At 37.4% G+C, this 27,079-nt stretch overlaps 5 protein-coding genes across 5 annotated transcripts; 2 read left to right on the top strand and 3 right to left on the bottom strand.

The window, feature by feature from the left end:
* Nucleotides 1-3,747: 3,747 nt before the first annotated feature.
* LOC129740662 (glutamate receptor ionotropic, kainate 2-like) lies at nt 3,748-7,661 on the bottom strand. The gene is made up of 8 exons (XM_055732405.1): nt 7,440-7,661; nt 5,956-6,935; nt 5,647-5,891; nt 5,395-5,584; nt 4,975-5,336; nt 4,484-4,914; nt 4,147-4,421; nt 3,748-4,085 (listed from the first exon to the last, which is right to left on the bottom strand). Exons 1-8 carry the CDS (start codon nt 7,519-7,521, stop codon nt 3,867-3,869), a joined length of 2,784 nt encoding a protein of 927 aa, XP_055588380.1. The 5' UTR covers nt 7,522-7,661; the 3' UTR covers nt 3,748-3,866.
* Nucleotides 7,662-12,017: 4,356 nt separating this feature from the next.
* On the top strand, nt 12,018-17,461 carry LOC129740661 (glutamate receptor ionotropic, kainate 2-like). The gene is made up of 8 exons (XM_055732404.1): nt 12,018-12,289; nt 12,795-13,774; nt 13,835-14,079; nt 14,133-14,322; nt 14,378-14,739; nt 14,796-15,226; nt 15,291-15,565; nt 15,624-17,461. The coding sequence occupies exons 1-8, from the start codon at nt 12,211-12,213 to the stop codon at nt 15,843-15,845; spliced, it is 2,784 nt and encodes a 927-aa protein (XP_055588379.1). The 5' UTR covers nt 12,018-12,210; the 3' UTR covers nt 15,846-17,461.
* A 14-nt stretch (nt 17,462-17,475) lies between these two features.
* On the bottom strand, nt 17,476-20,726 carry LOC129740664 (60S ribosomal protein L10). The gene is made up of 5 exons (XM_055732407.1): nt 20,597-20,726; nt 20,259-20,287; nt 19,662-19,967; nt 18,020-18,182; nt 17,476-17,804 (listed from the first exon to the last, which is right to left on the bottom strand). Exons 2-5 carry the CDS (start codon nt 20,279-20,281, stop codon nt 17,637-17,639), a joined length of 660 nt encoding a protein of 219 aa, XP_055588382.1. The 5' UTR covers nt 20,282-20,287; nt 20,597-20,726; the 3' UTR covers nt 17,476-17,636.
* Nucleotides 20,727-23,551: 2,825 nt separating this feature from the next.
* On the top strand, nt 23,552-24,703 carry LOC129757707 (protein yippee). The gene is made up of 2 exons (XM_055754997.1): nt 23,552-23,984; nt 24,335-24,703. The coding sequence occupies exons 1-2, from the start codon at nt 23,707-23,709 to the stop codon at nt 24,402-24,404; spliced, it is 348 nt and encodes a 115-aa protein (XP_055610972.1). The 5' UTR covers nt 23,552-23,706; the 3' UTR covers nt 24,405-24,703.
* Nucleotides 24,634-25,235, bottom strand: LOC129757715 (mitochondrial import inner membrane translocase subunit Tim9). The gene is made up of 2 exons (XM_055755007.1): nt 25,064-25,235; nt 24,634-24,996 (listed from the first exon to the last, which is right to left on the bottom strand). The coding sequence occupies exons 1-2, from the start codon at nt 25,112-25,114 to the stop codon at nt 24,769-24,771; spliced, it is 279 nt and encodes a 92-aa protein (XP_055610982.1). The 5' UTR covers nt 25,115-25,235; the 3' UTR covers nt 24,634-24,768.
* Between the last annotated feature and the right edge of the window lie 1,844 nt (nt 25,236-27,079).

Genomic DNA, 27,079 nt, shown 5'->3' with positions numbered 1-27,079 from the left:
TAGAATTTAACCATGTGACATAATCTTTTCATGAGACATAATCTCAGCATGCATTATGATCAGTCCATGTGACATAATCGGACCATGCAACATAATCAGACCATGCAACATAATCTGACCATGCAACATAATCCAACCATGTTACATAATTCGACCATGCAACATAATCGACCATATGACATAATCCAACCATGCAACATAATCTATCATGTGACATAATCCGACCATGCAACATAATCGACAATGTAACAAAACCTGACCATGCAACATAATCGACCATGTGACATGATCCGATCATGCAAGATAATTGACCATATGACATAATCCGATTATGATACATAATCGACCATGTGACATTATCCGACCAGGCAACATAATCTACCATGTAACATAATCCGATCATTCAACATAATCGACTATGTGACATAATTCGGTCATGCAGCATAATCTGATCATGCAACATAACCGTCCGTGTGACATAATCAGACCATGCAACATAATTCGACTATGCAACATAATCGATCATGTGGTATTGTCTGGCCATGCAACATAATCGGACCATGTGACATAATCCGACCATGCGACATAATCGGACCATGTGACATAATCCGACCATGTGACATAATTTGACTATGCAACATTATCGACTATGTGACATATTCCGACCATGCAACATAATCGAATCATAACGGCTGACGAACCCTTTCTTTTATAACTTTCGCAGGTAGGGAAAATCAAAATCCATCGAGAGGCGGGGCATCCGTGTTTTCTTTCTTTTTAGCTTTTTTGTTTTGGCTTGGTGATGACGTCATAATCCTTTAGATGTGATATCCGTTAATGAGGCGTTTTTTGTGTTGCGAGATTCGTTCGCAAATTTCAATTTGTCTCCCTATAGTATTGCCGTAAGACGAAATTATACGTCAAAAAATAAAAAAAAGATTGAACTGACAGGTTCAAAAGAAAGCTCAATAATAATTATTAGAAACAAATCATTTCTGACAACTTTGCTCAACGAAAGGAAGAGCACCGGAAAACACGATTATAACACAAATTGCGTTTCGAAAACTGCTTCAGCTGATAAGCTCTGTAAACATAACTTATTATGAATGAACTAGGAGAACTTATAGTTCTGTTCATAGTTGTTCAGCAAATTGAACGGCTTATTTCAAATATAGTTTAGAAAATTCATCGCTTTTAAATTAATTACTCAAAAGTGAATCACCAGTACATTTAACATGTTGTAAGCATTTCAAATTTAAACATTTTTTTTTTAATTTCTCCGGAAATTCAGCATAATTTCCGTCGAGTTCAGTGGTAGTCAAATTTCTATGTTGTCAAGCAAACTCCCTGAATTCAGAACCATACTCCCCCGGTGTCACAGTTGTTAAGATTTTATTTTTGTTGTGTATGTTTCTATCGTGGAAAGAGTGTCACTTTCAATGGTGCTTATTTTGGACATTGCTTTGAATGAATCTTTTGAGAAAGTTTGCCTCAGTAAACAAGAATCGACGAACTCGAAACATTTTTTCACTGAATTATCAATATCCATAGATCGTTAATCGGTACGGTATTTTTTATGTACAGGACGGTGATTATGACGCAGACAAAAAAAAATTGAAATACCGGTATATTAATCTAACACACGATTTGGCATTTTTGTTACCCAGTGTTCGATAGTTCTATAGCGAACGCTCAGTAAATTTCTTGTTTACCGATTAATTAGTAATTTTTATCGAACATTTCTCAAACCCTGGGGTCTTAAAAAACTTCGTTTTGGTTCAAAACTCATCCATGACTTTTTGAAGAATTTTAAAGTAACGTTTACATGAGCAAATTTGAATTTTTAGGTTAATATGGGAAAATTTAATATTCTGTACTCAAAAATCAACATCATTTTTTTTTGTCTGTGGAATCGAGCCTAATAATGGTTTTGATGCCAATTTATAAATTCTCTAAAGGAAAGGCCTTCTGAAGTTCTAAAGCATTAAAAACGGAACTTCTATGCACCTTCTTTGCGACATTTTCTTCAACGCCATCATGTGCCTGCTAAACTCTTTCTAATGATCCCAGGGGGATGGCATCCCTCGCCTTTGTCATTGAATTTGACAACCATCAAAATTACGAACATTTAGCTGTCAAGGACCCGATTTAAATGAAAAATGTCTACATAAATTGGAGTATCGCTGTATCAGGAATTTTTTTTTTTCGATTATAGTCGTTTTACCATTTTTATGGCATTCGCGACTTTATATCAACGTTGCAGTTGGCGGAAAGTTATCGAAAAACTTATCCGTTCGATGTTCGATGTTTACTCTTAGGCTCGAACTCGTGAACATCGGCCCAGGAGGCAACTGACTTGCCAACTGAGCTATATCACAAGCCCAAGGACTTAGTTTATAGGATGTTTAAAATGTTAGAAAATATGAGAAATATTTTGAATTGAAATTAATTCCTCTGTGAATAATCTTGTGGTAATAGCCGAACTAAGCGATTGCAGGAAATTTTCCTTCGTAAATGGAATCAGAAATTTTAGGTAAGTTTTTGCAAACATGTATCTTTTTGATTTGCAGTAGTTTTCATGTAAATTGATAAATAATGATTTTATTTAAATACACAAGTTGAAATATTTACGTAATTTAGAAAATCTAAACGCATGTACGTACTATACTATACTAACTCAATGCGCATTGCCTTCTTAAGATTTCAAAACTATTGTATCATTTAACAACTTCAAGCTAATTTTCTGTTTTAAATGTCTAACTAGTTATGAACCAACAAAAAACGTTATCATGATTACTTAAAATAAATATTACTAAAAATAACATCAAAGAAAATAAAAACTAGAAAAGAAAGGAGATAAAACTTAAAAAGTACAGGCAAATTCCGATATGGGATTTTTTTTTAAATAACAGCGATCAAAGCTCCGATTTTTTTATTCATAAAAATCATCTAAGCGGAGACCAAAGGAAATCGAAATTTTAATTTTGATGTCTAATTAAATCTGGTGTTATCCAGATAAAAAATTGATCAAAAATCGATTTCCTGGACCTTTTTTGGGTCTATTTTTGGCCAAACATTTTTTTTCGTTATTTAGCGAATATATATGAACATTCTACATTCCTATACACAACCAGGAAATCTATATAAATTCTACCTTTTGGGATAACCGTATATTTATCGAAGACTTATGCATCCACACAATTATCCAAGCTACAAAATGCTGTTTAAAATAGCGACTTCAAAGAAAATGAAAAAAAAAACTTGTTTGGTGCAGTTTGCAAACCGATAACAAGCTCAAATCGATTGTCACTTTAAAAACGACAACTCAGTTTTCGCATCTCGAAAGTTGATCTCACCTCAAATGGAAAAGTACCTTCGACAAACAATGATTATTATTATCATGTAAAGCTTTAACCGGATTGTGTTGAACCGGAATTGCTGATAACCCCAATAAACATCATTCGAAACGTGCGTTACATAATCGCAAAAGTTAATCCCGAGCGAAACATGTGAACAAACCCAGGAGGTACTTGAATGCTCAACACGGGTCATTATCAAAATCATTGTTTTATTTTTAGAATTCGGCATCGAATCACGTGGTACGCGCTTGATACAATGTTTGATTAGCGCGGACTAACTAATAACACCGAGAAAACATGTGAAGCATCAAGTGATTTATTAGAAAACAATCATGAAAATTATTTATTGTCAAAAATAATCTTTCCTGAGATACCTGATCAAACGATTCTTCACTCTGAAACAGACCTACATAACAGTAACAAATGCTAACACTTTGTTCCTCCAGTACAAATACCATAAATAAATAAATAAATGTTTTCCTTTCCGAAAGTTTTTTTCCTGGATAATCATTTGTAGACAAACCCAATGGTGTCCCTGTTGGAACCTCGGATCATATTGTTCATTCGTTGTCCAACCGATTCCGAATCCCTACGCGATTCCGACTTGGACCGGGACAAACTCTTCTCCGAAGACGATTCGCTCAGCGTGGTGTGAACCGGTTTGCTGGTGATCGAGAAGTTCACCGCAAACTTGAGCTCTGCCTTCAACGCTTCCCATGGTGTAACCTTTAAAAAGAAAATTAAAAAATAAGGTTTACAGTTTTAGAAGAAAAGGTGATCTCCGAACCTTTTCCTCAACCGCCACCTTTCGAACATTCCACAGGAACTCCAGTATCCCGAGGACGAACGCACAGAAACAACCGCTAGCCAGTACCACGAATACACCACCGACGTTGTCGATACCCAGCTCGGCAGCACTGTCTGCGGACGAAGTTGTAGCAGCTTCGTCGCATCGACCGCCTCCGTGCATCTCCTTCCACCAGCGTTGTTTCAGTTGATGAAGTTTCCCTTCTTCCTGCATTTTGAGCACAGCTCCGGAGATGGCCGTTCGATACGGAGAGTCTAGCAGGTTATAAGGGGGTTGTGAAGGTTGTGTTGAAAAGACTGAAATGATAGATACTCACTGACGGGCATAGCTATTCCGTAACCTTTTGAATCCAGCAGGCCTCCGATTTGTGTTAGCTCACAGTAACGTTCGGTAATGTATTCGAGCGAAGTAGATTCCATCAGGAAAGCGTATAGCCCACGACCTTTGATAACACGATCACGACCTTCATCATTAGATTTCGTGAACACCGATGGTCGAGTCGACTCCATGGCTGCCCACATTCGCTGGTAGGTGGAGAAGTTGGAGTTCTGGAAGAAGCTCATCGTACTTCCACCACTCAGCGTTCCGTACTTGATCTTACTCTGTTTGGCCAGATCATCTGCACTTTCGATTGAAGCATCCATACGTTCCATGGTTAGGAAAGCAGCCAGATTGGCTGTGTATGATGAAAGCATGATCAGTGCGAAGAACCACCACATACCGGCGACTACGCGAGTTGAAACGGCTCTGTGAAAAACCGTAATAAGTTCGTCTTCAACAACTTGCATATTTCGTTTAGTAACTTACTTGGGCAAAATATCGCAACCTTGACCCATGATGGATCCCATAGTTAACCAAAGGGCATTGATCATGTCCCAAATGTTCTCCACCTCTTCGTTGTCCGTTTTACAGGGATGAGGGTTCTCCCAATCAGCAGGAGCCATGCGGGAAAGCACAAATAGTAGGACCGATACGCCAAGGTAAGCGGTAGCCATGTAAATCCAAACATCCAGCGATAGTGGAGACAAGAACGAGAAAAGGTCCTTCGGTTGAGGAACTGGTTTAGCGTACAAAATACTGATGCCAAGGGTCATAAAGGGCATCGTGAAATCTACGGCTGTTCTTCGTTCGTAGGTGATAGTAAGATCACAAATGGCGATGTCAGCTTTCTAAAAATTTGATTTCTTTTAGCGAAATTGACTACAAACTTGAAGTTAAAGTACTCACTCGGTCAAGAAGATGCTTAACTAAGCCGTCCCATTTTTTAGTGACTTTGTTGTACGAACCATATCTGTTGTCTGGAACAAGTTCCATGCGGTATTGGAAACCCAAAATCTTCGAAATGCCGTCGATCAACTCCAATGAGTAACCTTCGAAACGATTGTTGCCCTCAAGGTATTCACCCTCTTTCTTTTCTCTGAAAGAAAAATAACAGTAGTTGACTTCACTAAGACAGTCAAAGTGATCTGCAAAACTCACTTCCAGGTCAAAAACGGAGCTCCAATACGTGAAGCGACGATGAACGTCTTGTTCTGCAACGACTCAACGATCTGCAGATGGACATCCTCGATGCTTCTAGTGTAGTTTACACCACTTCGTGGATCCCAGGTTGCGATCTTCTTGAACCCCTCTTGCTTGTTCAACTCAATGATATCTAGATGGAAGAACGTTCGCTGACCATTGTCGTCGAAGATGATGGGACCGGTGATACCATGCTCGGTTTTCTAGAATGAGAATTGTTGTTAAAGTCAAAACTACGTTTGGCTTTAATACGTTCATCCAACTCACCACTTTCATGTAGTTTATGATCCGCAATCCGAAGGGCCACTGTCTCAAGTTCTTGCTGCCACAAGACAGTCGTGAAGCAGAAATTTCCTCAGTTGCATCCAACTCCCGGATAGCCGTTGCGAAGATCTTGACCGCATCGTTGAAAAGCGCAGACTCGGTTTGAACGTGCTCCGGAGATACTCGAAAGATTCGCTTCATCCTCGATTCACCCTGTTCCCAATCGTGGACGGCATTCTTAATGTCGAAGCTCTTGGTGTCCATCAACCTTAAAGTAGTGATGTTGGACCTCGAATACCTCAATTCTTCGAAATCCAAGGTGTGAGCATCCAACGATGTGATGATGTAGCTCTGATACTCTTCCAACATCTTCACCTCCTTTGCTTGGCGTAAAATCTCCAAAATTTTGCTCGGATGAACCTCCAAAATGATGTGACTTTCTCCTGATGATTGGATGTCCTTCAACAGAGGCCGATAATCTGGATCGTCATCAATTTGTCTCACCGTAATTGGGTTATCTCCAGGACCATGAATCTGAAGGATGTCCTTCAATCGCATCAAACCTTCGTCGCTGTCGTAGATAATCGTGAAACTCTTCCAGCTGTAATCCACAATGAGATCCCGCAGAGCCCTGGATAGTACATCAGCTTCTGGGTAAAGATTAATGGTCATTGACTGAAGTTCCGGATCAATCCCTCCCAAGGGTTCCGGATCCCAGTGGGTTATGATGTGCGGAATCTCAATCGTTCGACAAATGGAGCTCACAATTCCGGCTGTAACCAAAGAACTGGGTCCGAATATGGCGGTCACACCTTCAGCGGCCAACTCGCAGACCTTCTTTTCCGTTTTGAAACTGTCTTCCGGTGAAACATATTTCACGATCGGAACCAGCTCGAAGTGTTTCTCGTGCATATTGACCCGTTCGATGGCATAGCGAAAAGCGATCTCCGGTTCGATGTTATCCGTCCCTTGAAAGATGGCACCTGCAATGGAAACATCATTTTCTCAAATTTCTAGTACGTAAACAGTGTAGTTATAGCAACATTGTCGCCTTCGTATTTCACACGAAAGCATCATTTGATCGATTGGGTTTGTTTATCTTCAAAGTCGCAACACGTGTTCGTTCGTCAAAACAATGTGACTGTTCGGCAAAGTTCGTTTTTTTTTCGAGTTGCGCGCGCGCATTTTCTTGAATTCAAAAATGGCGACGCACATTCCATTGACTCTTCATCAATGGAAAACTCTCCCCTTATCATTCAATAAATATTTGAACCTAATTTACCGACGAAAACAAGTATTTTCCTCATTCATAAACAACCAACTGTTTACAAACAAGCGAAAAAAAGAAATTATAGCAACCGAGCAGCCGCCATTTTTTTCGATTTATAGCACCAATCGTTTTATCGACAACTTTCCAATCAAAATCGATCGCGGATCAATTGATATTAAGGTAAATAATCGAACCCCCAACAACGCTCACAACGTACCGATCGGAATTTCCCGCTTAGCTTCGACCAAACAGGCCAGCAAGCCAATCAAAATCGCCGATAATTTTCGCATGCCGCCCATTTTCCAATATGGCGGCGGCCGTTCTGCGTTGGTTCACACTTATTTTGGACCGAATTTTTTCTTTCCACTTTTCAGCAGCAGCAATGAAAATGTGTCACCCCACTAGCTTATTGAAGACCGGTCGCTTTTCACCGCGTGAAGATCAACGCACGACTGAGCTCGGAAGCGCGACCCCGATCGATCGTGTGTCGGTGGAAAATGCGTGGAAATGTGTCATGTCATCCCCCCTTTCCCAGCCATGTGTGAACACAAACGGCCGATAGATTCATCACAACACGTTCGTGTCACGGTTTTCGGGTGGCGGTGTTTGGATGTTTTTTTTTTTCTAGATTTTGTTGTCGTTCGTGATCTTGTTGGGTTTATTTTGATTCTTCTAAATGGCGATGCCGATGATGTACGTATGCAGCTTCCTGGCGCTCAGCGGACATTGACCGAGTGGCCTGGTTTGCGGTTTTGTTGACATCGGTTTTTCGCATTTTTCAGAAGCTGTCGATCTACGGCACGGAAAAACTAAAAGCCGTGATTCATAGGATTTTAATGTGAACAATTTTTTCAAACATACCTCTCAAATTCATGAAATTTTTGAGACATTTAAAAAGTAAATTGATTTCTTTGTAATGCAACTATTAAAATGTCGAAATTTGTTGATTTTTTACATGATTTTCCAATGAATTTCATTTAAGAAACATCACAGAAAACCGTCACAGAATGGGTTCAAATCACAGAATTAGATTTTTCCTCATAAACACAGAAATTTCGACAACTTTGTTTATCTTATTCAGTACTGCAAACTACAAAATTTACTCGCTCAATCAAAGCGTAGAATTACCATACATTAACCTGTTGAGGAAAAATTGAGAATTTAACTAGCATTTTTACATATTTTTTTTTTGTTTTTTTTTTTTTTTTTGGTTCGGTAGTATCGAGTTTAAAATGCTCCTGAAGGAGAGTGCAGTGGCTCCAGAGATTGGATAGATCAGCTAAAGACGTCTCAGTAATATATAGCACGAGCACCCAAAAATATTTTCAGCATATGAAATACAGGTTTTCAGCATAAATTTGACATTTTGTTTTTTTTTTATCTATCTTAAATGAAATATCTCATCCAGCGCGTTTCGCAATTTTCATATGAGTTATTCTTACAAGTAGGTAGAGATTAAATATTTTATTTTTCTGGTTCAAAAGTTGCGAGGTACAATTTTTAAGAAAAGATCGTAAAACCAAAACTTGGTAAAAAAAAGTGTATAAATAGAGAAGCAAAATAAGAGATTCACCAAAAATTAACAATTTTTTATGTCACTGTGCTTTGAATAATGTACTGTCGTTCTAAGCAAGAATGTCCCATGTGACTTTCGGGTCATTTTCACTTTTTTGCTGGAAACGGTCTCTTTTAGTGTTAACTTTCGAATAAAAACACAAACAAGTATACTTTATTCTGAACTTATACGAAATTATCATCAAGGTGGTTGTCTCTATGTTGAAAGTTCTACGCAAGAATGTCACACTAGAGAAAATTCTATAAAAAATGCAATTTTTATCAAAAAATTGTCTTAAGATAAGTTCAAACTGTTGAATTGAATGTTATTCACTGAAAAGAACACTAAAATAGAGGGCAGAGGAGGAGCGAGAAGCCTTGAGTGTTTTATTCAGAGAAATTTTCACTAAACACTTTTCGGTAGGCACTACTTACAGGATCCATACTCAACTATACATTTTTATAAACAAAGAGGAACGTATTTCTCAAATTACGGTTTAGTATGAGTTTTTGGAAAAAAATAAACTACGCAAGCTTTTAAAATGATAGAAAAATTTTAGCCGTGTGACAGTTTTTCGTAGAACTAGCATCGGCATGCGTTCTGATTCTACGCAAAAGTGTCACACGGAGCATTTTTGGCTCTAATTCGCTGTTTTTTTATGTAAGAAATGTATTTTTTTTGGCAGAAAACATTCTAAAATGATTAACTTGAACTGTTCACTACGAAAAAACTGTCGGTGAATTTTTAGTTTGAGAGAAAAATTTGAAAAATAGCTGATATTTCAATCACGTTTTTCTCGTTTGTACGTTTTTCCACATTGGACAATCTTGCTTAGAACGGCAGTGTACTCCAAAAAAAGGTTTCCGAAAAAAATTGTGTTTTTAACAAAAATTTTGTTTTCCTGTAATTTTATCAATAAATTTGTGACGATTTTCTGTGACACTATATCCATAAATTACATAAAGCATTTCTTCAAGGTTATGCTTGGAAAAAATCAATTATCCAAGCTCACCACATCTACATGAATTAGTGTATCTCCAAGATAAGTATTGAACAGCTTTCCAGAAACGATCAACAAGCAAAATTCTGTAAAATCTGTTAAAACCTTTCTTCAGAGCCCAAATGAGTCAACTATAGACGATAAATAAACTTGTATCATCGGAACACTATGAGAAATTCGGAAAGTTGTCAAAGTAGTTGTCCAAAAAATTGAAATTCTACGATCATTCTCATCTTTTTTTCTGATCCACATATTTTGCAAATTTGCGAATTGCATTTAATTTGTTTTGCACCTACTATCGCGAGAGTACTAATGGGCGCGCATTTGAAATATGTTGAACGTTTTTGATACTTTAAAACATCATTATCAATTTGAGGCTTTAAGATTTTTAAAACTTTAAGTGCTTTGAATGATACATTATTCAGAATTATGATGTTTTTTAAATGATCGACAAAATGTTACAAATTCAAATTTCTAAATACCTATGTATCTAGTGAAGTTGTGTCAGTAAATATAGTATTGGGAAATTTTTCGAAATAACTTAGAAATAAAAGATAAATTTAAAAATGGAACTGTGAGCGAGTTTTCGGTGCCGCTGGTTCTGTTTATTAAGAGTGGCTCCAGAGACTCAATGAGCCAGTATCTCGAGCAACAAAATCTGGAACGGTTATAATTGCTTCGTCAGACTTGAACGGAATGCAGGCCGTATTTTTCTAGACGTTTGGTCAGATGGCAACGAGTTTAGGCCAAAAAACACACGGAATACATAATAGGATACAATACACCCGGATCATGTTCCTGGTAAAAATGCTACAGCATGATTATTTCTTTTGATCGATTAAAAAGGAGACTTCAGATTTTCACCCAATCCTAACGAACAGTGTTACAGTGTAAGAATGCTAGTAATGTTATAAAACAAATGCAAAAAGATCAAATTTTCAAAGGTGAAGAAATGTATTTGAAAAACATGAGGTATGAAAGAAGGAAAGAACAGTTCAAGTCCCGTCGGTGAAGCGTTGTATCTTTTTCGAAAAATTCATGATATTTACGGTTTATGTTCTTTTCTTCTTTGATATCTCTTGTTTCTCTCATACTTTCCGTTACCTTTGAAAATATGATAATTTTTAGGTACGAAGATGTACCAAGACCAATTCGAAACACTAGTATTGATGGCACAAAAAGATGATATTTTAGATTCTAGCTGAGATAATTTGATTTACCGTCAGCCTATGTTGAAGAAAAAAAAACTTCGACAACACATGTTTCAGAAAAAACAGCAAATACTAAAGCAGATAACATCTAGTGCGACTGAAAGTTGAACAAAGGGTTTTTTTTTTTATTTTTCGTTTGGATCGTCAACACAAAAATTAGAATTAATGGTGTTCATGCAGGTTTTACAAATTGAAATTACTAATCATTAGAAAAGAAATTTACTACTGGTTCTAGTAAATTATATACATTTGAATGAGGATGGTTTGACAAAAATGATCAAGGATTCCAGATGATTCTTCAAACCCCAACATTTTTACCAGAAATAAATTTTATCAGCTAACCAAAAGCTAATTAATGCTCAAGTCAATATCACGTTTAAATATTAACTGTTTTCCAGTTCCCAATGGTGGCTCAAGAGAAAATCTAAAAAAAAAACATTTGAATTAAGTCCGGTTTTGCCTCTTTGACTGAAGACAATTTAGGAAACAGCTTAAAACGGCAAACGGACACTTGTAACAGTTTATATGCACCACCGGAAATAATCCCCTAATCTGGTTTCCCTTCTTTGACAACGCTCAAATAAATGCAAGAAGGTTTACCGACAAATAGTCCACTGCATCTATGTAAATATCAACCTATATCCTTCTTCTTACCTTCTTCTTTTTGCTACACACTTAGAATGCCGTTACAGATTTAGTTTCATTCATGACACTAAGCGCCGTGAAAGGTGAATGTCTCAAAGCGCTATTACACTGTAGTAGATAGGTACCTACACGAAAACTCAGTCACTCGGTCAGTGGCTCGAGGAAATCAAATGTTAATCAACATCCCCCCTGACAAACCCCACTTAATCACACTCGACCATCCTTCGTCTCATCCATTTAGATAAAACACGTAAACAAAATTTACAACAAGTGCAGCGTCCATCCATCCATCTATCAACACATGTGACTAGAGAGCATTCTATGTATCTTAAGGGGGGCTCGATTGCAGTTGCACGAAATATCACGATCTCAGACCTGCCTCTGGCTTGCGGCTGTCTGGCTGGCCCAGTCGAGTGACGATCTTCACGCGGATAGCACTGTCGTAGCCCTCGGGAACCTTGCCAAGTGCAATATCACATTTTGGCAAACCTAATGAAGAAGTGCAGCGCCGCAGTTAGTGAGTAAATTGAAAATTGCACTTTTGTGAGACCGCCGCCATATTGGAAAATTGACCGCAATGCAACGGATTTTTCCAACGACGATTTTCATCGGTTTCCTGCTCTGTTGGACCGTGGCAAAGCGCGAAATTCCGATCGGTGAGTTCGGGGTTTCAATTGTTGGCGTCTTTTTGATCGATTGGTCCAGTTTACTTCAAATATTATGTGCGAAGAAAAATATCTAAAATGTAAGACCAAAACGTTAGAAGTATACTTCTTGAAAAAGTTCAGCTTTACAAACCTTAACAAATTTACTGTTATAATATCTAAAATATGAAATTTCTAAACAAGGGTTGTCTACTAGAATTATTGATGTACAAAAAGATAAACGCATTTTCCGAGGAAAAATGCGCGCGCATCTCGTCGGGCAGAAAAAAATCCGAATGGATACGAAGATTTCCGATGAAGCACGTGTCTAGAACCGAATAGTACACGATCAGTGATCGGGTCAATGTTTTGGTTGATGTTCGGCTGAAATTCGGCCAACATCGACCACTTCGGGTATCGGGTTACCATCGGATCGATTAAAACTCGTGTTCTATTATCTCAGCTCAACTTTCTGAATTTGTGTTTTAAAATTTATTTAAATTTATCCTTGTTTCAGGAGCCATTTTTCAAACCGGTGATAACATCGAACCGGAGATCGCGTTCCGCTATGCCGTCGAACGGGTTAACATGCACGAAAAGCACTTCGAGCTGGTTCCGATCGTGATGTACGTCTCACCGGAGGACAGCTTCAAGACGGAGAAAAAGGTCTGCGAGATGGCCGCGGAAGGTGTGACGGCCATCTTCGGACCCAGTTCTTTGTTGACCGCTGGGATTGTGAGTTCCATTTGTCGAACGATCGAAATTCCGCACATCATCACTCACTGGGATCCGGAACCGATGGGTGGAGTTGACCCTGAACTTCAAGCTATGACCATCAATCTTTACCCGGAGGCGGATACGCTTTCGAGAGCTTTGCGAGATCTCATAGTGGATTACAGTTGGAAAAGTTTTACGATAATCTATGACAGCGATGAAGGTTTGATGCGGTTGAAGGACATTCTTCAGATTCATGGGCCCACTGATAATCCTATAACGGTGCGACAGATCGATGATAATCCGGACTATAGACCTCTGTTGAAGGACATCCAATCATCGGGTGAAAGTCATATCATTTTAGAGGTTCACCCGAGTAAAATACTCGACCTGTTACGACAAGCCCGAGAAGTGAAGATGTTGGAAGAGTATCAGAGCTATATCATCACATCGCTCGATGCTCATACGTTGGACTTCGAGGATTTAAAATATTCGAGGTCCAACATCACTACCCTAAGGTTAATGGATACCAAGAGCTTCGACATCAAGAATGCCGTCCACGATTGGGAACAGGGTGAGTCGAGGATGAAGCGAATGTTCCGGGTATCACCCGAACACGTTCAAACGGATTCGGCCCTCTTCAACGACGCTGTCAAGATCTTCGCGACAGCAATTCGGGAACTGGACGCTACCGAGGAAATTTCTCCTTCAAGACTTTCTTGTGGAGCGAAAAATTTGAGACAGTGGCCTTTCGGTCTACGAATCGTTAACTACATGAAAGTTGTGAGTTGATGCAAGCGTATTGGAGGTATTCTTTCCATAAACATAATCATTTTGTTTCAGAAAACTGAACACGGTATCACGGGGCCGATCATCTTCGACGACAACGGTCAGCGGACGTTCTTCCATTTGGACATCATCGAGCTCAATCAGCAGGAAGGGTTTAAGAAGATCGCAACCTGGGATCCACGAAGTGGGGTAAACTATACCCGAAGCATCGAGGATGTTCAGATGCAAATCGTTGAGTCGTTGCAGAACAAGACGTTTATCGTGGCTTCGCGTATCGGAGCTCCATTTTTGACGTGGAAGTAAGTAGACAGATGTCAAGATCAACGTACTTCTTACCGAGATTGCTTTTCAGAGAAATTAAAGAGGGTGAATACCTTGAGGGAAACAATCGTTTCGAAGGTTACTCGCTGGAATTAATCGATGGCATTTCAAAGATTTTGGGCTTCCAGTACCGGATGGTGTTGGTACCAGATGGAAAATACGGATCGTACAACAAAGTTACTAAAAAATGGGACGGCTTGGTGAAATATCTACTAGATCGAGTAAGTTCATAACCTCCTGAACAAGATTTCGCCTAAATGAAGTTTTTTTTTGTAGAAAGCCGACTTAGCGATTTGTGATCTCACCATCACTTACGAACGAAGAACCGCTGTAGATTTCACTATGCCCTTCATGACCCTCGGCATCAGTATTCTGTACGCTAAACCAGTTCCTCAACCGAAGGACCTTTTCTCGTTCTTGTCTCCACTATCACTTGACGTTTGGATTTACATGGCTACTGCTTACCTCGGTGTATCGGTTCTACTATTCGTTCTATCCCGTATGGCTCCTGCTGATTGGGAGAATCCTCACCCCTGCAAAACGGACAACGAAGAGGTGGAGAACATTTGGGATATGCTGAATGCCCTTTGGTTGACCATGGGATCCATCATGGGTCAAGGTTGCGACATCCTACCCAAGTAAGCTGCCATCACATTTGTACTTGACCCTTCCAATAATTGTTTTATAATTTTAGAGCTATTTCAACTCGAGTAGTCGCCGGAATGTGGTGGTTCTTTGCGTTGATTATGCTTTCATCCTACACGGCCAATCTTGCCGCTTTCCTAACCATGGAACGTATGGATGCGTCGATCGAAAGCGCTGAAGACCTGGCCAAGCAGAGTAAGATCAAGTATGGTGCCGTGATGGGTGGCAGTACGCTAGGGTTTTTCCGAAGTTCCAACTTTTCGACCTATCAGCGCATGTGGTCAGCAATGGAGTCTGCCAGACCGTCGGTATTCACCAAATCTAACGACGAAGGGCGGGATCGCGTTATGAAAGGTCGTGGGTTGTACGCATTCTTGATGGAATCCACTTCACTGGAGTACATCACCGAGCGATATTGTGAGCTAACTAAAATCGGTGGCTTGCTGGATTCGAAAGGTTACGGTATAGCGATGCCTGTCAGTAAGTACCTTCTGCATAGCTATCTTTAACACAGCCTTAAACTTTTATTGAACTTTTCGTGTAGATTCACCGTATCGCACGGCAATCTCTGGAGCGGTGCTCAAAATGCAGGAAGAGGGAAAACTTCACCAACTTAAGACCCGTTGGTGGAAGGAGATGCACGGAGGCGGTCGATGCGATGGAGGCACTACGGCTGCTGCCGGAGACAGTGCTGCCGAACTGGGTATCGGTAACGTCGGTGGTGTATTCGTGGTACTGGCTATTGGGTGTTTCTTTGCGTTTCTCATCGGGATTTTGGAGTTCTTGTGGAACGTTCGCAAGGTGGCAGTTGATGAAAAGGTTAGAGATAATTTATTATTTTAAAATTATTCAATTAATTTCAAAACTATTATTACAGATAACACCGTGGGAAGCACTCAGAGCGGAGCTGAAGTTCGCGCTGAACCTGTCGATCACCAGCAAACCGGTACACAATACATTGAGCGAATCGGATTCGGGTAAAAGTTTGGCCCAATCAAAGTCGGAATCGAGGCACGATTCCGAATCGGTGAGACAACGGGTCAACAATATGATACAGGGCGTCAACAAGGACACCATTGGGTTTATTTATGGAAAATAGAACCGCTGCTGCGTTGGTGTTTTAGGCAGTTTACATGCATATGTAGATAGAACATGATTCTTGTTGCAGCCTTATAGAGATGGAATCTAATGAACCTTGAAGGTTAAACGTGTGTTAGATAATTTTTTTGTGTTTTAGTAAATTAGTGATCCCAGCGAAGTAGATAAATAAAATGGCCCATGCCAACTGCACCCCATAAACACTGAATGTGCTTAAAAAACTACTTTTGAACGATCAATTTTATTGAGGCTTATTCCGCGAGTCGAGTGACTTGGTTTTTCAGAGTCACCTTATTCTGGCAGACTAATGCCGTGACTCTGGGTCACTTTAGGTGACTTGAATGCACATTCATAAACTCTCACCGCATTCTCAAAGGCGAATAAAGTACCTCAGAACGGTGCCAAGTGACTTTTGAAGTCGTTACTCACAGAATTTTTTAAATGGCATACCCTAGGTTTGCATCTCAAAAATCGTTCGGTTGAATTTTGACAACTATAAATACATACAGTACCGTTCATAATTATATAGAAATTGAAAGCACGTGCACTGTCACTGAGACTTTGAACTTCCATAACTTTTTATTCTGATGATATTTTTTGATCACATTTTCTACGTTAGATAGATCAACTATCGCACTATTAAACCACAAAATTTGAGCTTTCTGGAGTTTGTGTGGCCTGAGATACAGTAATTCTTCGAAAATTGGACTTTTGGACTTTTCTCATTCAAACTGCAATATCTCAAAAACTACGGTACATTTTGTATTGAAATTTTGCAGAGTAATTGTTGAGATACTAAGTCAGCTTGTCTGAAGTTTTTAAAAAGTTCTATCGATGGGATCAAAAGTTACGCAAAGTACAATATTTCAGGCATGAACCGCAAAATGCGATTTCTATAGAATTTTGGACGATTCATGAAAACAATATCGTTTCCATCTACAAATCAGTCTTAAAATGTCTGACAAAAGCAATGAAGATAAGGAAAAAATGGAATAAATGATCTATTTGTGTTTTGAAATCAGAATCTCGCGATATTATTTTAATTTTTTGGTTGAAATTGGTGTACTGGTTGTTAAACATAAAACAGGATTTTCCGTTTTTTCGTTCAAAATTCTTTAGAAATCGCATTTTTAGGTTCATGCCTTAAATATTGTACCTCGCGTAACTTCTGATCCCATCGATTGAACTTTTGGAAAACTTCAGACATGCTAACTTAATATTTCAACAATTACTCTGCAAAATTTCAATTCCAAATGTAGCATAGTTCCTTAAAGATTGCAGTTTGAATGAGATAAGTCCAAAAAGTCCGATTTTCGTAGAACTACTTTATCTCAGGCCACACAAACTCCAGAAAGCTCAAATTTTGTAAAAGTTTATCTATCTAACGCTGAAAATTTGATCAAAAAATATCATCATCAGAGTAAAAAGTTATGGAAGTTCTAAGTCGAAGCTTCCAATTTCTATCAATTATGAACGGTACTGTACATATGTACTGGTTAATTTTTAACATAAAACATTTCCAACCGCTGTATGATATTTGTAGTTGAATTGGCTATTGAATTCAAATAAGAAAAAGTTTATGGAAGAACGTTGGAATTGTCATCGAAAAAAAACCTCAAACAAGTAATAAATTTGTTAGCAAATTTCCTATCAACGGAAAAAAGCTTTATTCATTTGGATGTTGTTCTTTTTTCTTATGCATCAGCTTTCAGAAACCTTCCCAACTGGAGGTGGCATTTGTGGGAAGTAGTTAGAAATATAAAAAAAATACCGAAGTGTTTCCTGCCCCTGCTTAAACACCGAAACGGTACCGCTGGTGGGCTTCCCACTTAACTAGCGGGCCATGATCGTTGCGGAACTGTACGCCGCAACCGTCCGGAACCAAACGACCCTCCTCCTGGTGCTTCAGGTACTCATCGCGGTCGTACTTGGTGAAGCCCCACTTCTTGGAGACGAAGATCTGTTAGGCGGGAAGGAGAAAAAATCTTCGTCAGAATGGATTCTTATAAAACAAAACATTTTCCTATTTGGGAGAAAAAATCAGTCAAAAAAGTCAACGTGATAAAAGGGATGGTTTTAATCATGGGAAGAAATGTCAGAGCCCTGTGCTCTGAATAGCTTATTCATCATGGAAGCGTTTCTCAAGAAAACGAATACTTCTACGGGAGAACTCACCTTCTGGCGACCGGGGTACTTGAACTTGGCACGACGCAGAGCCTCGATGACCTGGGGCTTGAAGCGGTCGCTCGAGCGCACCGACATGATCGGCTGACCGATGTGAACGCGGGCCACGGTTCCCTGGGGCTTACCGAAGGCACCACGCATTCCAGTTTGGAGTCTGAAATCGAGAGAAAAAAAAATTGTTAGGATTGGTTTTGAAATTGTTTACACGTTGCTTGGAAATCTATTTTGAATAGTCAGAACGTGTCAACGTGTAAGAAAGGGTAATCATTTTTCTAAGTCATAACCCAATGCTCTGAAAAGGCAGTTTCATCATGGAGAATATATTTTGAAAAAATGCTAGAACAAACCAAAACTTAAAAAGGGAAGTTTTACTATAACACATTAAGAAATTATTTTATTCAGGGACAAAATTCTTTTTTTTTTTGTTGCGTTTAAATAGCTCGGGGAGCTGACGCTGGAAATGAAAATTAGAGTTTTTTTGGAGTAGAAAATTTTTAAGTTTAGAGTAGGCAGCGTAGAATAGTAAGCGATCATGAGACGTTGGTTAGACCATCATGTACTTCATTATATCCATTCCGGCTGGATATGGACAGAATGCAGTTCAAGATAATAAACCAACCCTTCCTGATACCAGTTGGAGAAAGGACAAGGTGGGTTCGAGACTGGCCTCTACTTACTGCCCAAGCATTTCGTCGGCAACTTATGGGATTCGAACCCAAAAGTTTTTCTTGCCGATACCGGGAATCGAACCCAGTACGCCTGGGTTACCAGACTCGCGCCAGTCTATCCACTAGACCACATCAGCGCTTGATACTTCAGGTAGCAAAAACGAATTGAGTAAAATTTATGACACAAATGCCAAAACGTTTGCAAATCGCGATAACGTTGAACACCTTATCAGGGTCTCTGGTAGGTTATTGTAGAGTTTAATTGCTGAATTAGGTACTCGGGATAGGCTGATAGGATACACTTTCGAGGCGCTAATTATGGTGGCCATAGTACCTGGAAAATATTTCAAAGTTCTAAGGGTTGAGTGTCACAAATAAACCAAAAATAATATCAGGATTATTTAAGATACTGAACAGGAAGAGATTGGCCCTTATTCTGCGCCGCGCGTTAAGTGACAATAGTCACCTTACCGTCTCGGGACTCTTCACCTTATTCCGAGTCGGTGTAAGTGAAGTCCATTCCCAAAGTGACGTTCCACACCTTAAGTGGCTCCTGGAATCGAGTGACTCGTCTAACGTCACCTCACGCGCCATTGTCCAACTTGAAAAAACTTTAATATTGGAATACTAAGTAAATTTGAATTTCCTCAAAAAGCAAAGCCTTATACAGTTCTGGATCAATTGTAATAGGAATAAGAAATAAAAATAAGCAAATTAATAACAATCGAGATCAGAATTGAACTCAGGATAATAGGACTGATAAAATTCTGTAATTCTTATAAAGAAATTTTTAAACCAAAACTGGCATCTTGAAATATAAATTCAACAAGAATTTTTCAATATTAGATAAGTTCGTTAATTCCTGCATACATCCTCCAATTATTCATTTCCCACCAATTTTAGTGGTTTGTTCTAGCATTTTTTCCCAAATAAGATCCAATTGTTCTCCTAAGGACGCAACTCACCTATCGGCTCCGGCACAGGACAACATCTTGTTGATGCGGATAACGTGGAATGGATGCAGCCGCATACGGATGTGGAACTGATCCTTGCCGCAGTACTTAACCAGGTACTTGTTGCAGCAAATACGGCCCGCTTCCAGCGCCTCAGAGCTCAGCTGTTCATACTCATCGGACACCAGATGGACGCACAGCGGGAAATCTTCCACCGAAGCCTTTTTACGGCCCAGATCGAAGATACGGATCTTGGGATCCGGGACACCTCGACAGAACCGAGACTTCGGGTACGGCTTGTTCTTACAATAGCGATAACTGGAAAGGGAAAGGAATCTTTATTAGCCGACGAACTTCGCACGCTGTACATCCAAATCAATCCTGAATGTTTTCCTTTAGCGGGATAATTTGTAACAACCAACATTGAGAAGCGATTCTATGGATATTTTAAGATATCGTTCTCACCCTATTGTTTGTCAATTTAATCTACCTTTCTAGAATTAAAACCAGTCCAATGAGTGGAATGACTTGCATTTAAGATAAATTAGAAAGGCGTTTGATAGAACCAAGGTCACTTCCGGAATAGATTTTAATTTAAAAAATACTCACCATCTTGCAGGGCGACGACCCATTTTGATCTGTAATCGAAAGAGAAACAGAAATCATCTTTTATTAACCCTTCTTATTTTGAATTCAACGGAACAGGATTTCCAACAGTGATGAAATCTGAGGCAGAAAAGCGTATGCAGAAAATACTCCATTGCTAGAAGCCAACGTCAGCCAAATAGCCTTTTGTTGATGGATGGAAGATGGAATATAAACATCAGATTTTTAAAGTCCAACATTCGCCTTTTACTGCACAAATTTTACACTACCAGAATTGCCACTTATTATTCTAGCCCATACGCTATATTTTAAAACTAATTTCAAACGAATAAGACACTTACACGGTGTTTAATTTACTAGTCGGCACAGAAATGTGTGCTGCCTAGTAGCGAATAAATACCGGAAAGAGAGATCGCCGAGCAGTTGGGTTGACAGATGGCGCGGGCGTTTGACAGCAAAAGTGTTTCCGGCGCGATGACACTTGACAGAGTGCGTTCAATGATGGAAGCTTTCTGATATACACTGAAAATGTTTTACGAAAATTTCTTTTACACTCGAAAAAATGTCCTATTAATAATGTTTCCATTACCAGATAAATAAATTTAAACGGTTTTACGACTCACTGTTAAAATTAAAAGAATTTTAAATTTTCGTTTTCGCACTTCAGTGCAAAGTTTCTAAAATTGAAAAAAAATATGCTTTTTTTATCATCTTTGAAGTTTTTTGCTAACTTTAACTTGAAGTTTTTTGCTAACTTAACATTTTTAATTTTTTTATTTTTGTCATTTTTGTCATTTTTGTTATTTTTGTCATTTTTGTCATTTTTGTGATTTTTGTCATTTTTGTAATTTTTGTCATTTTTGTCATTTTTGTCATTTTTGTCATTTTTGTCATTTTTGTCATTTTTGTCATTTTTGTCATTTTTGTCATTTTTGTCATTTTTGTCATTTTTGTCATTTTTGTCATTTTTGTCATTTTTGTCATTTTTGTCATTTTTGTCATTTTTGTCATTTTTGTCATTTTTGTCATTTTTGTCATTTTTGTCATTTTTGTCATTTTTGTCATTTTTGTCCTTTTTGTCATTTTTGTCATTTTTGTCATTTTTGTCATTTTTGTCATTGTTGTCATTTTTGTCATTTTTGTCACTTTTGTCATTTTTGTAATTTTTGTCATTTTTGTCATTTTTGTCCTTTTTGTCATTTTTGTCATTTTTGTCATTTTTGTCATTTTTGTCATTTTTGTCATTTTTGTCATTTTTGTCATTTTTGTCATTTTGGTCATTTTTGTCATTTTTGTCATTTTTGTCATTTTGGTCATTTTTGTCATTTTTGTCATTTTTGTCATTTTTGTCATTTTTGTCATTTTTGTCATTTTTGTCATTTTTGTCATTTTTGTCATTTTTGTCATTTTTGTCATTTTTGTCATTTTTGTCATTTTTGTCATTTTTGTCATTTTTGTCATTTTTGTCATTTTTGTCATTTTTGTCATTTTTGTCATTTTTGTCATTTTTGTCATTTTTGTCATTTTTGTCATTTTTGTCATTTTTGTCATTTTTGTCATTTTTGTCATTTTTGTCATTTTTGTCATTTTTGTCATTTTTGTCATTTTTGTCATTTTTGTCATTTTTGTCATTTTTGTCATTTTTGTCATTTTTGTCATTTTTGTCATTTTTGTCATTTTTGTCATTTTTGTCATTTTTGTCATTTTTGTCATTTTTGTCATTTTTGTCATTTTTGTCATTTTTGTCATTTTTGTCATTTTTGTCATTTTTGTCATTTTTGTCATTTTTGTCATTTTTGTCATTTTTGTCATTTTTGTCATTTTTGTCATTTTTGTCATTTTTGTCATTTTTGTCATTTTTGTCATTTTTGTCATTTTTGTCATTTTTGTCATTTTTGTCATTTTTGTCATTTTTGTCATTTTTGTCATTTTTGTCATTTTTGTCATTTTTGTCATTTTTGTCATTTTTGTCATTTTTGTCATTTTTGTCATTTTTGTCATTTTTGTCATTTTTGTCATTTTTGTCATTTTTGTCATTTTTGTCATTTTTGTCATTTTTGTCATTTTTGTCATTTTTGTGATTTTTGTGATTTTTGTGATTTTTGTGATTTTTGTCATTTTTGTCATTTTTGTCATTTTTGTCATTTTTGTCATTTTTGTCATTTTTGTCATTTTTGTCATTTTTGTCATTTTTGTCATTTTTGACATTTTTGTAATTTTTTTTATTTTTGTCATTTTTGTCATTTTTGTCATTTTTGTCATTTTTGTCATTTTTGTCATTTTTGTCATTTTTGTCATTTTTGTCATTTTTGTCATTTTTGTCATTTTTGTCATTTTTGTCATTTTTGTCATTTTTGTCATTTTTGTCATTTTTGTCATTTTTGTCATTTTTGTCATTTTTGTCATTTTTGTCATTTTTGTCATTTTTGTCATTTTTGTCATTTTTGTCATTTTTGTCATTTTTGTCATTTTTGTCATTTTTGTCATTTTTGTCATTTTTGTCATTTTTGTCATTTTTGTCATTTTTGTCATTTTTGTCATTTTTGTCATTTTTGTCATTTTTGAGAAAATTTAATACCTCGATTTGGTCAATTTTGCCTTTTTTTAATTTTGTCATTTTTGCCATTTTTGTTAATTTTGTCAACTAATAGATTTTCCTCATCATTTTCTATTTAGTCAATATTTTTGTTTTTTTTTTTCAATTTGGCAAGTTTAGTAGTTTTTTTTCATAATATGACACTTTTTAACTAATGCCGTATTTTTTGTGTTAATAAAACATGAAATAAAGTTTAAGTTACTTTATAAACATTGGAATGGTTTGGATAAAGTTGTGATCCATGTTTTACACGTTTCTGGAACGTCACAGTATTTTTTCCAAAATAACTCCTGTTCTCGGCGTATTATGCAATCATGACATTAAATAAAAAATATACATTCCCCCTTATTCTGCGCCGCGCGTGAGGTGACGATAGTCGAGTCACCCGATTCCAGTAGTCGCTTTAGGTGAGAAACGTCTTTTAGAATTAATTTTTTGAGTTATTATCCTAATCTAGTAGTCACCGTGAGTGACAAATCGTATGCTCTGTCACATCGGTTTCGGGAATAAGGTGACAAGACTCACGCGACTTCGACTCGACTCGACTATCGTCACCTCACGCGCGGCGCAGAATAAGGGGGATTATCTTCAAATTTGATTGAATAAGCTCATTCATTGCAGTGCATAATATAAGAAGTACTAGAATATAAGGAATGTCCATTCCCTCGTCTTTATGTTTTCGTTCGACGTCATACATTGTTTTTTTCTCTCAATTTTACAAAAAGTGAAGCCCCCAATTAGAGAAATTAGTCGGTCTGAACAAAGAACTTGGTATTTTGTCCGTAGAATCGTTAAATCAGAGTGACCCAAATATAATTCGCTGTTTGGACTAGAGTCTACTAACTCTCCTACAACATGGGAAAGGTTTTTCTGGATCACATCGGCGGCCAGAAGCTGTATAGCTGCGCAGCCTGCGAAACCAATCTTACTAACAAGAGAGAACTGATCAGCACCCGATTCACGGGGGCCACTGGAAGGGCCTATCTGTTCAAGCGGGTTGTCAATCTGACCTATTCCCAGGTCCAAGACCGGGTCATGCTCACCGGAAGGCACATGGTGCGGGACGTGATGTGCAAAAACTGCAAGGCCAAGCTGGGCTGGATGTACGAATTCGCCACCGAGGAGTCGCAGAAGTGAGTCGTTTTTGAATTTGGTATTTTTTGTAAATAATCCTGGGTCATTTTATATTATCCTCAATTCATTAAAGATATGAGAGAATTTTAAACCATAAAATCAAAATTTTAGACGAATTATAGTATGATAAAACAGTTTAAATGTTGACATTTTCTATCAAAGAAATAAAATCTAGCTCACTGCGTTAATCCAACTAATAAAAAATAATATCCTATTTGAAATATGCGTCTTAAATGTGTCAAATCTTGAGCTTGAAAAAAATAATTAAATTGGTGATTAATACGTGGTGGCAGTATGAAATTGAAAATATGTTTGAAACCCAGCGTTGATTGATTTTTCCTCTTTTCAGATACAAAGAGGGAAGAGTGATCCTGGAACACGCGCTGATTACCGAGTCCGAGGGTTTCCCGGAGGCGTGACCTTTCCTGTTCGATCCGATTGAATTTTGAATTTAAGAAATCGATTGTGTCGAACACGTTATGAACAAGCCGGAAAAACATAAGAATAACCAAATGAAATTCCATAACTTTTTTTTTTATCTGTTCACTACATATTTTATCGCATACACGAAATCATCATGCCTGCAGAATTTTAGTGTAATAATTAGTGGTAAAATTTCGGAAATTGAAGGAAAAAACTATACAAATATTTAATGTATCTCATTCAACTTATAAGCTTTGAATAAAGAGTGTGTGTGTTTATTAACCACATAACAATACGTTTAAAAAAAATCTTATGACATAGCGCACTAGTTCTATAGCTCCCATTTCGCGTACTCGACGCTTATTTGCCACTTAGCTTCTGGGCCGCGGCCAGGGCGTTTTCGTTGGCCAGCATTTGGAACTCCTGGAAACGCTGGGAGATGCGTTGGTTCATCTTCAGGAACTTCTCCATACAATTGAGCGAACACTTGTCCTCGCCCTCGGAGATTGCCCGGCTGGTGAACTCGTTTACGCAATCCAGAAAGCAAATCTCCGACAGCTTGTTATAGGACAGCAGGAAGTCCGAGAACTGAAAGGGAAAAGTTGTCATGTTTTTTTATTTTAAGAAAATAATATTATGGTTCTGCGATACTCACCGACTTGATTTGATCCTTATCCAATTGGTCTATGCTGATTTGAGATGCCATCTTTCAGAGGTAACGTTAATTTGGTTGTTTTATAGGGATTTCGGAGTTCCGGATTTCTCGAATGAAAAAGGCCCAGTTGCACGCAATATTTTTGACGTTTGCGTTACTGTTACGTCACGCATCACGCGCGATGTAAACAAACCCAGTGCTAAAGAAAGGGCTAGATTAAATTAAGCGGAGACGCAAATAATGTAGTACTAGCTTAACAGAGGATAATGTGGCCCGTCATTGAACATACTCATCAAAAATAAATTGACACTGAGCAAAATCAATACATAAATTTAAAGGTAAAAATATCAATTTAAAAATACCATCAAGACGCCATTCACCGCCCAGACACCATTTACCGCCCAAAATCACCCTTTTGTGTGTATTTTGAAAAAACTGGGATGTTTTCTCCAAATATAAGACCTGTGTTCTGTGTCGGCATCATTGTTCGACCATTTCACTGAAAAAACATCACTTAATTATGCTAACTATAGCCAGAAATAAAATATTTGGTTTTTCGTTTCCGGTCAAATTATTGAATTCGACGCCTGTTAGCGAACTAGGCATTACTGTACTCCTAGGGCAAAAAGGGTTTTTGTTTACTAGATAGCACCTATTTGTCCTACAATCGACTTGAAACGATAGTTTTATTTTCGTAGAATAGATTTGCATCAAAAAATTTTCGATTTTTTCAATAGTTGTTTTTTGAAGCGTTTAGTGATGGGCGGTAATTGGTGTATAAAAAAAAGTGTGGGTTCCTAATGACCGGTCACGCACAATTTCTTTGTTTTTAACGCATGTATTGTGTTAAATGTGTAAATTGTAAGAAGCATTTAGTTTGATTATGTTAGAAAATCATGTTTAATCGCTGAAAGTAACAGATTACTTGAGGTTGTTTGCCGGGAATCATCATTTTGTCAGTCAACGCACTTTGTTAAAATTTGTACTAAATTTGCGGAAAAAAAATCACAAAATGTAATCTCTAAAGAGCCAAAATATGGTTTTGACAGCTCGTTGTATGGAAAATACTAAAAAGAACAGTTTCCGTGTTGTTATGATAATTTTTCCTTGAGAAAACATTATCGATACCCGGAAAAGTCGAGTGGGCGGTAATAGGGCCAGTTGAACACCCCAAAGTTTAGTTAATTATTTTGAAAAGCGTACATTTTTCGCATTCCACTAAATTTTTTATTTAAAGTAGAGCAGTTTTGGGATGTATTGGAAAAGAAAGCGAATAAAAATCTGCCGTCGTTTTTTTATTACACATGTTTGAAGTTGAAAAACCGCTTAACTGGGCGGTGAATGGCGTCTTGATGGTACAATTCCGAAAGTCTATTCCAATTTCCGTTTTTCTAACTTTAACATTTGCTTTTATAATTTCAATTTACCTACTCCAAAACTTGATTTTGAACTCCGGGTTTAAATATTTATCAAACCTCAATGTGCCTCAGTGCTCTATCTTTTTTCTATTTGAATTTTAATTATAAAAATTTAATCAAAATTTTGAATCTGATATCTTTTAACGTTCGTTTAAGCACTTCAATCGAGAATCTAAATTCAAATCTTAAATTTGATCGTGAGAGTCAATTCGAATTGGAATGAAATATGACTGATTTTTTTCCAAATAGATAAAAATATTTAATTTTTTCTGTCTGTCATAAAAATCACAGAAAAAATAATAATGATTCATTATGTCAAGACCAGGAATTAAATTTTTTTCAGAAACTTATAAATAAATAAACAATCAAACACAATCAATCAAATGCCAATCCAATTTTTTTTATTAAAACTTTTATTCATTGCTCTCTCCGCATTCATCGGAAAATCATTACCCTTTTGTTGGTTGTGGCTTTGAAAATCAGGTGGCGGTGCATTTCAAAAAGCTCATTGCAAGGCTTTTTTACATGTAGCGCTATCTGATCACGAAAATCAGAACTAGAAATATTAATGGCTTTTCTAGAACTGCCATGAAAAAAT

The sequence above is a fragment of the Uranotaenia lowii genome, chromosome 1 (genome assembly GCF_029784155.1).
Source record: "Uranotaenia lowii strain MFRU-FL chromosome 1, ASM2978415v1, whole genome shotgun sequence".
Classification (NCBI taxonomy): Eukaryota; Metazoa; Arthropoda; class Insecta; order Diptera; family Culicidae; genus Uranotaenia; species Uranotaenia lowii.
The sequence above is the reverse complement of the archived record's forward strand: the minus strand, read 5'-3'. Positions and strand labels throughout refer to the sequence as shown.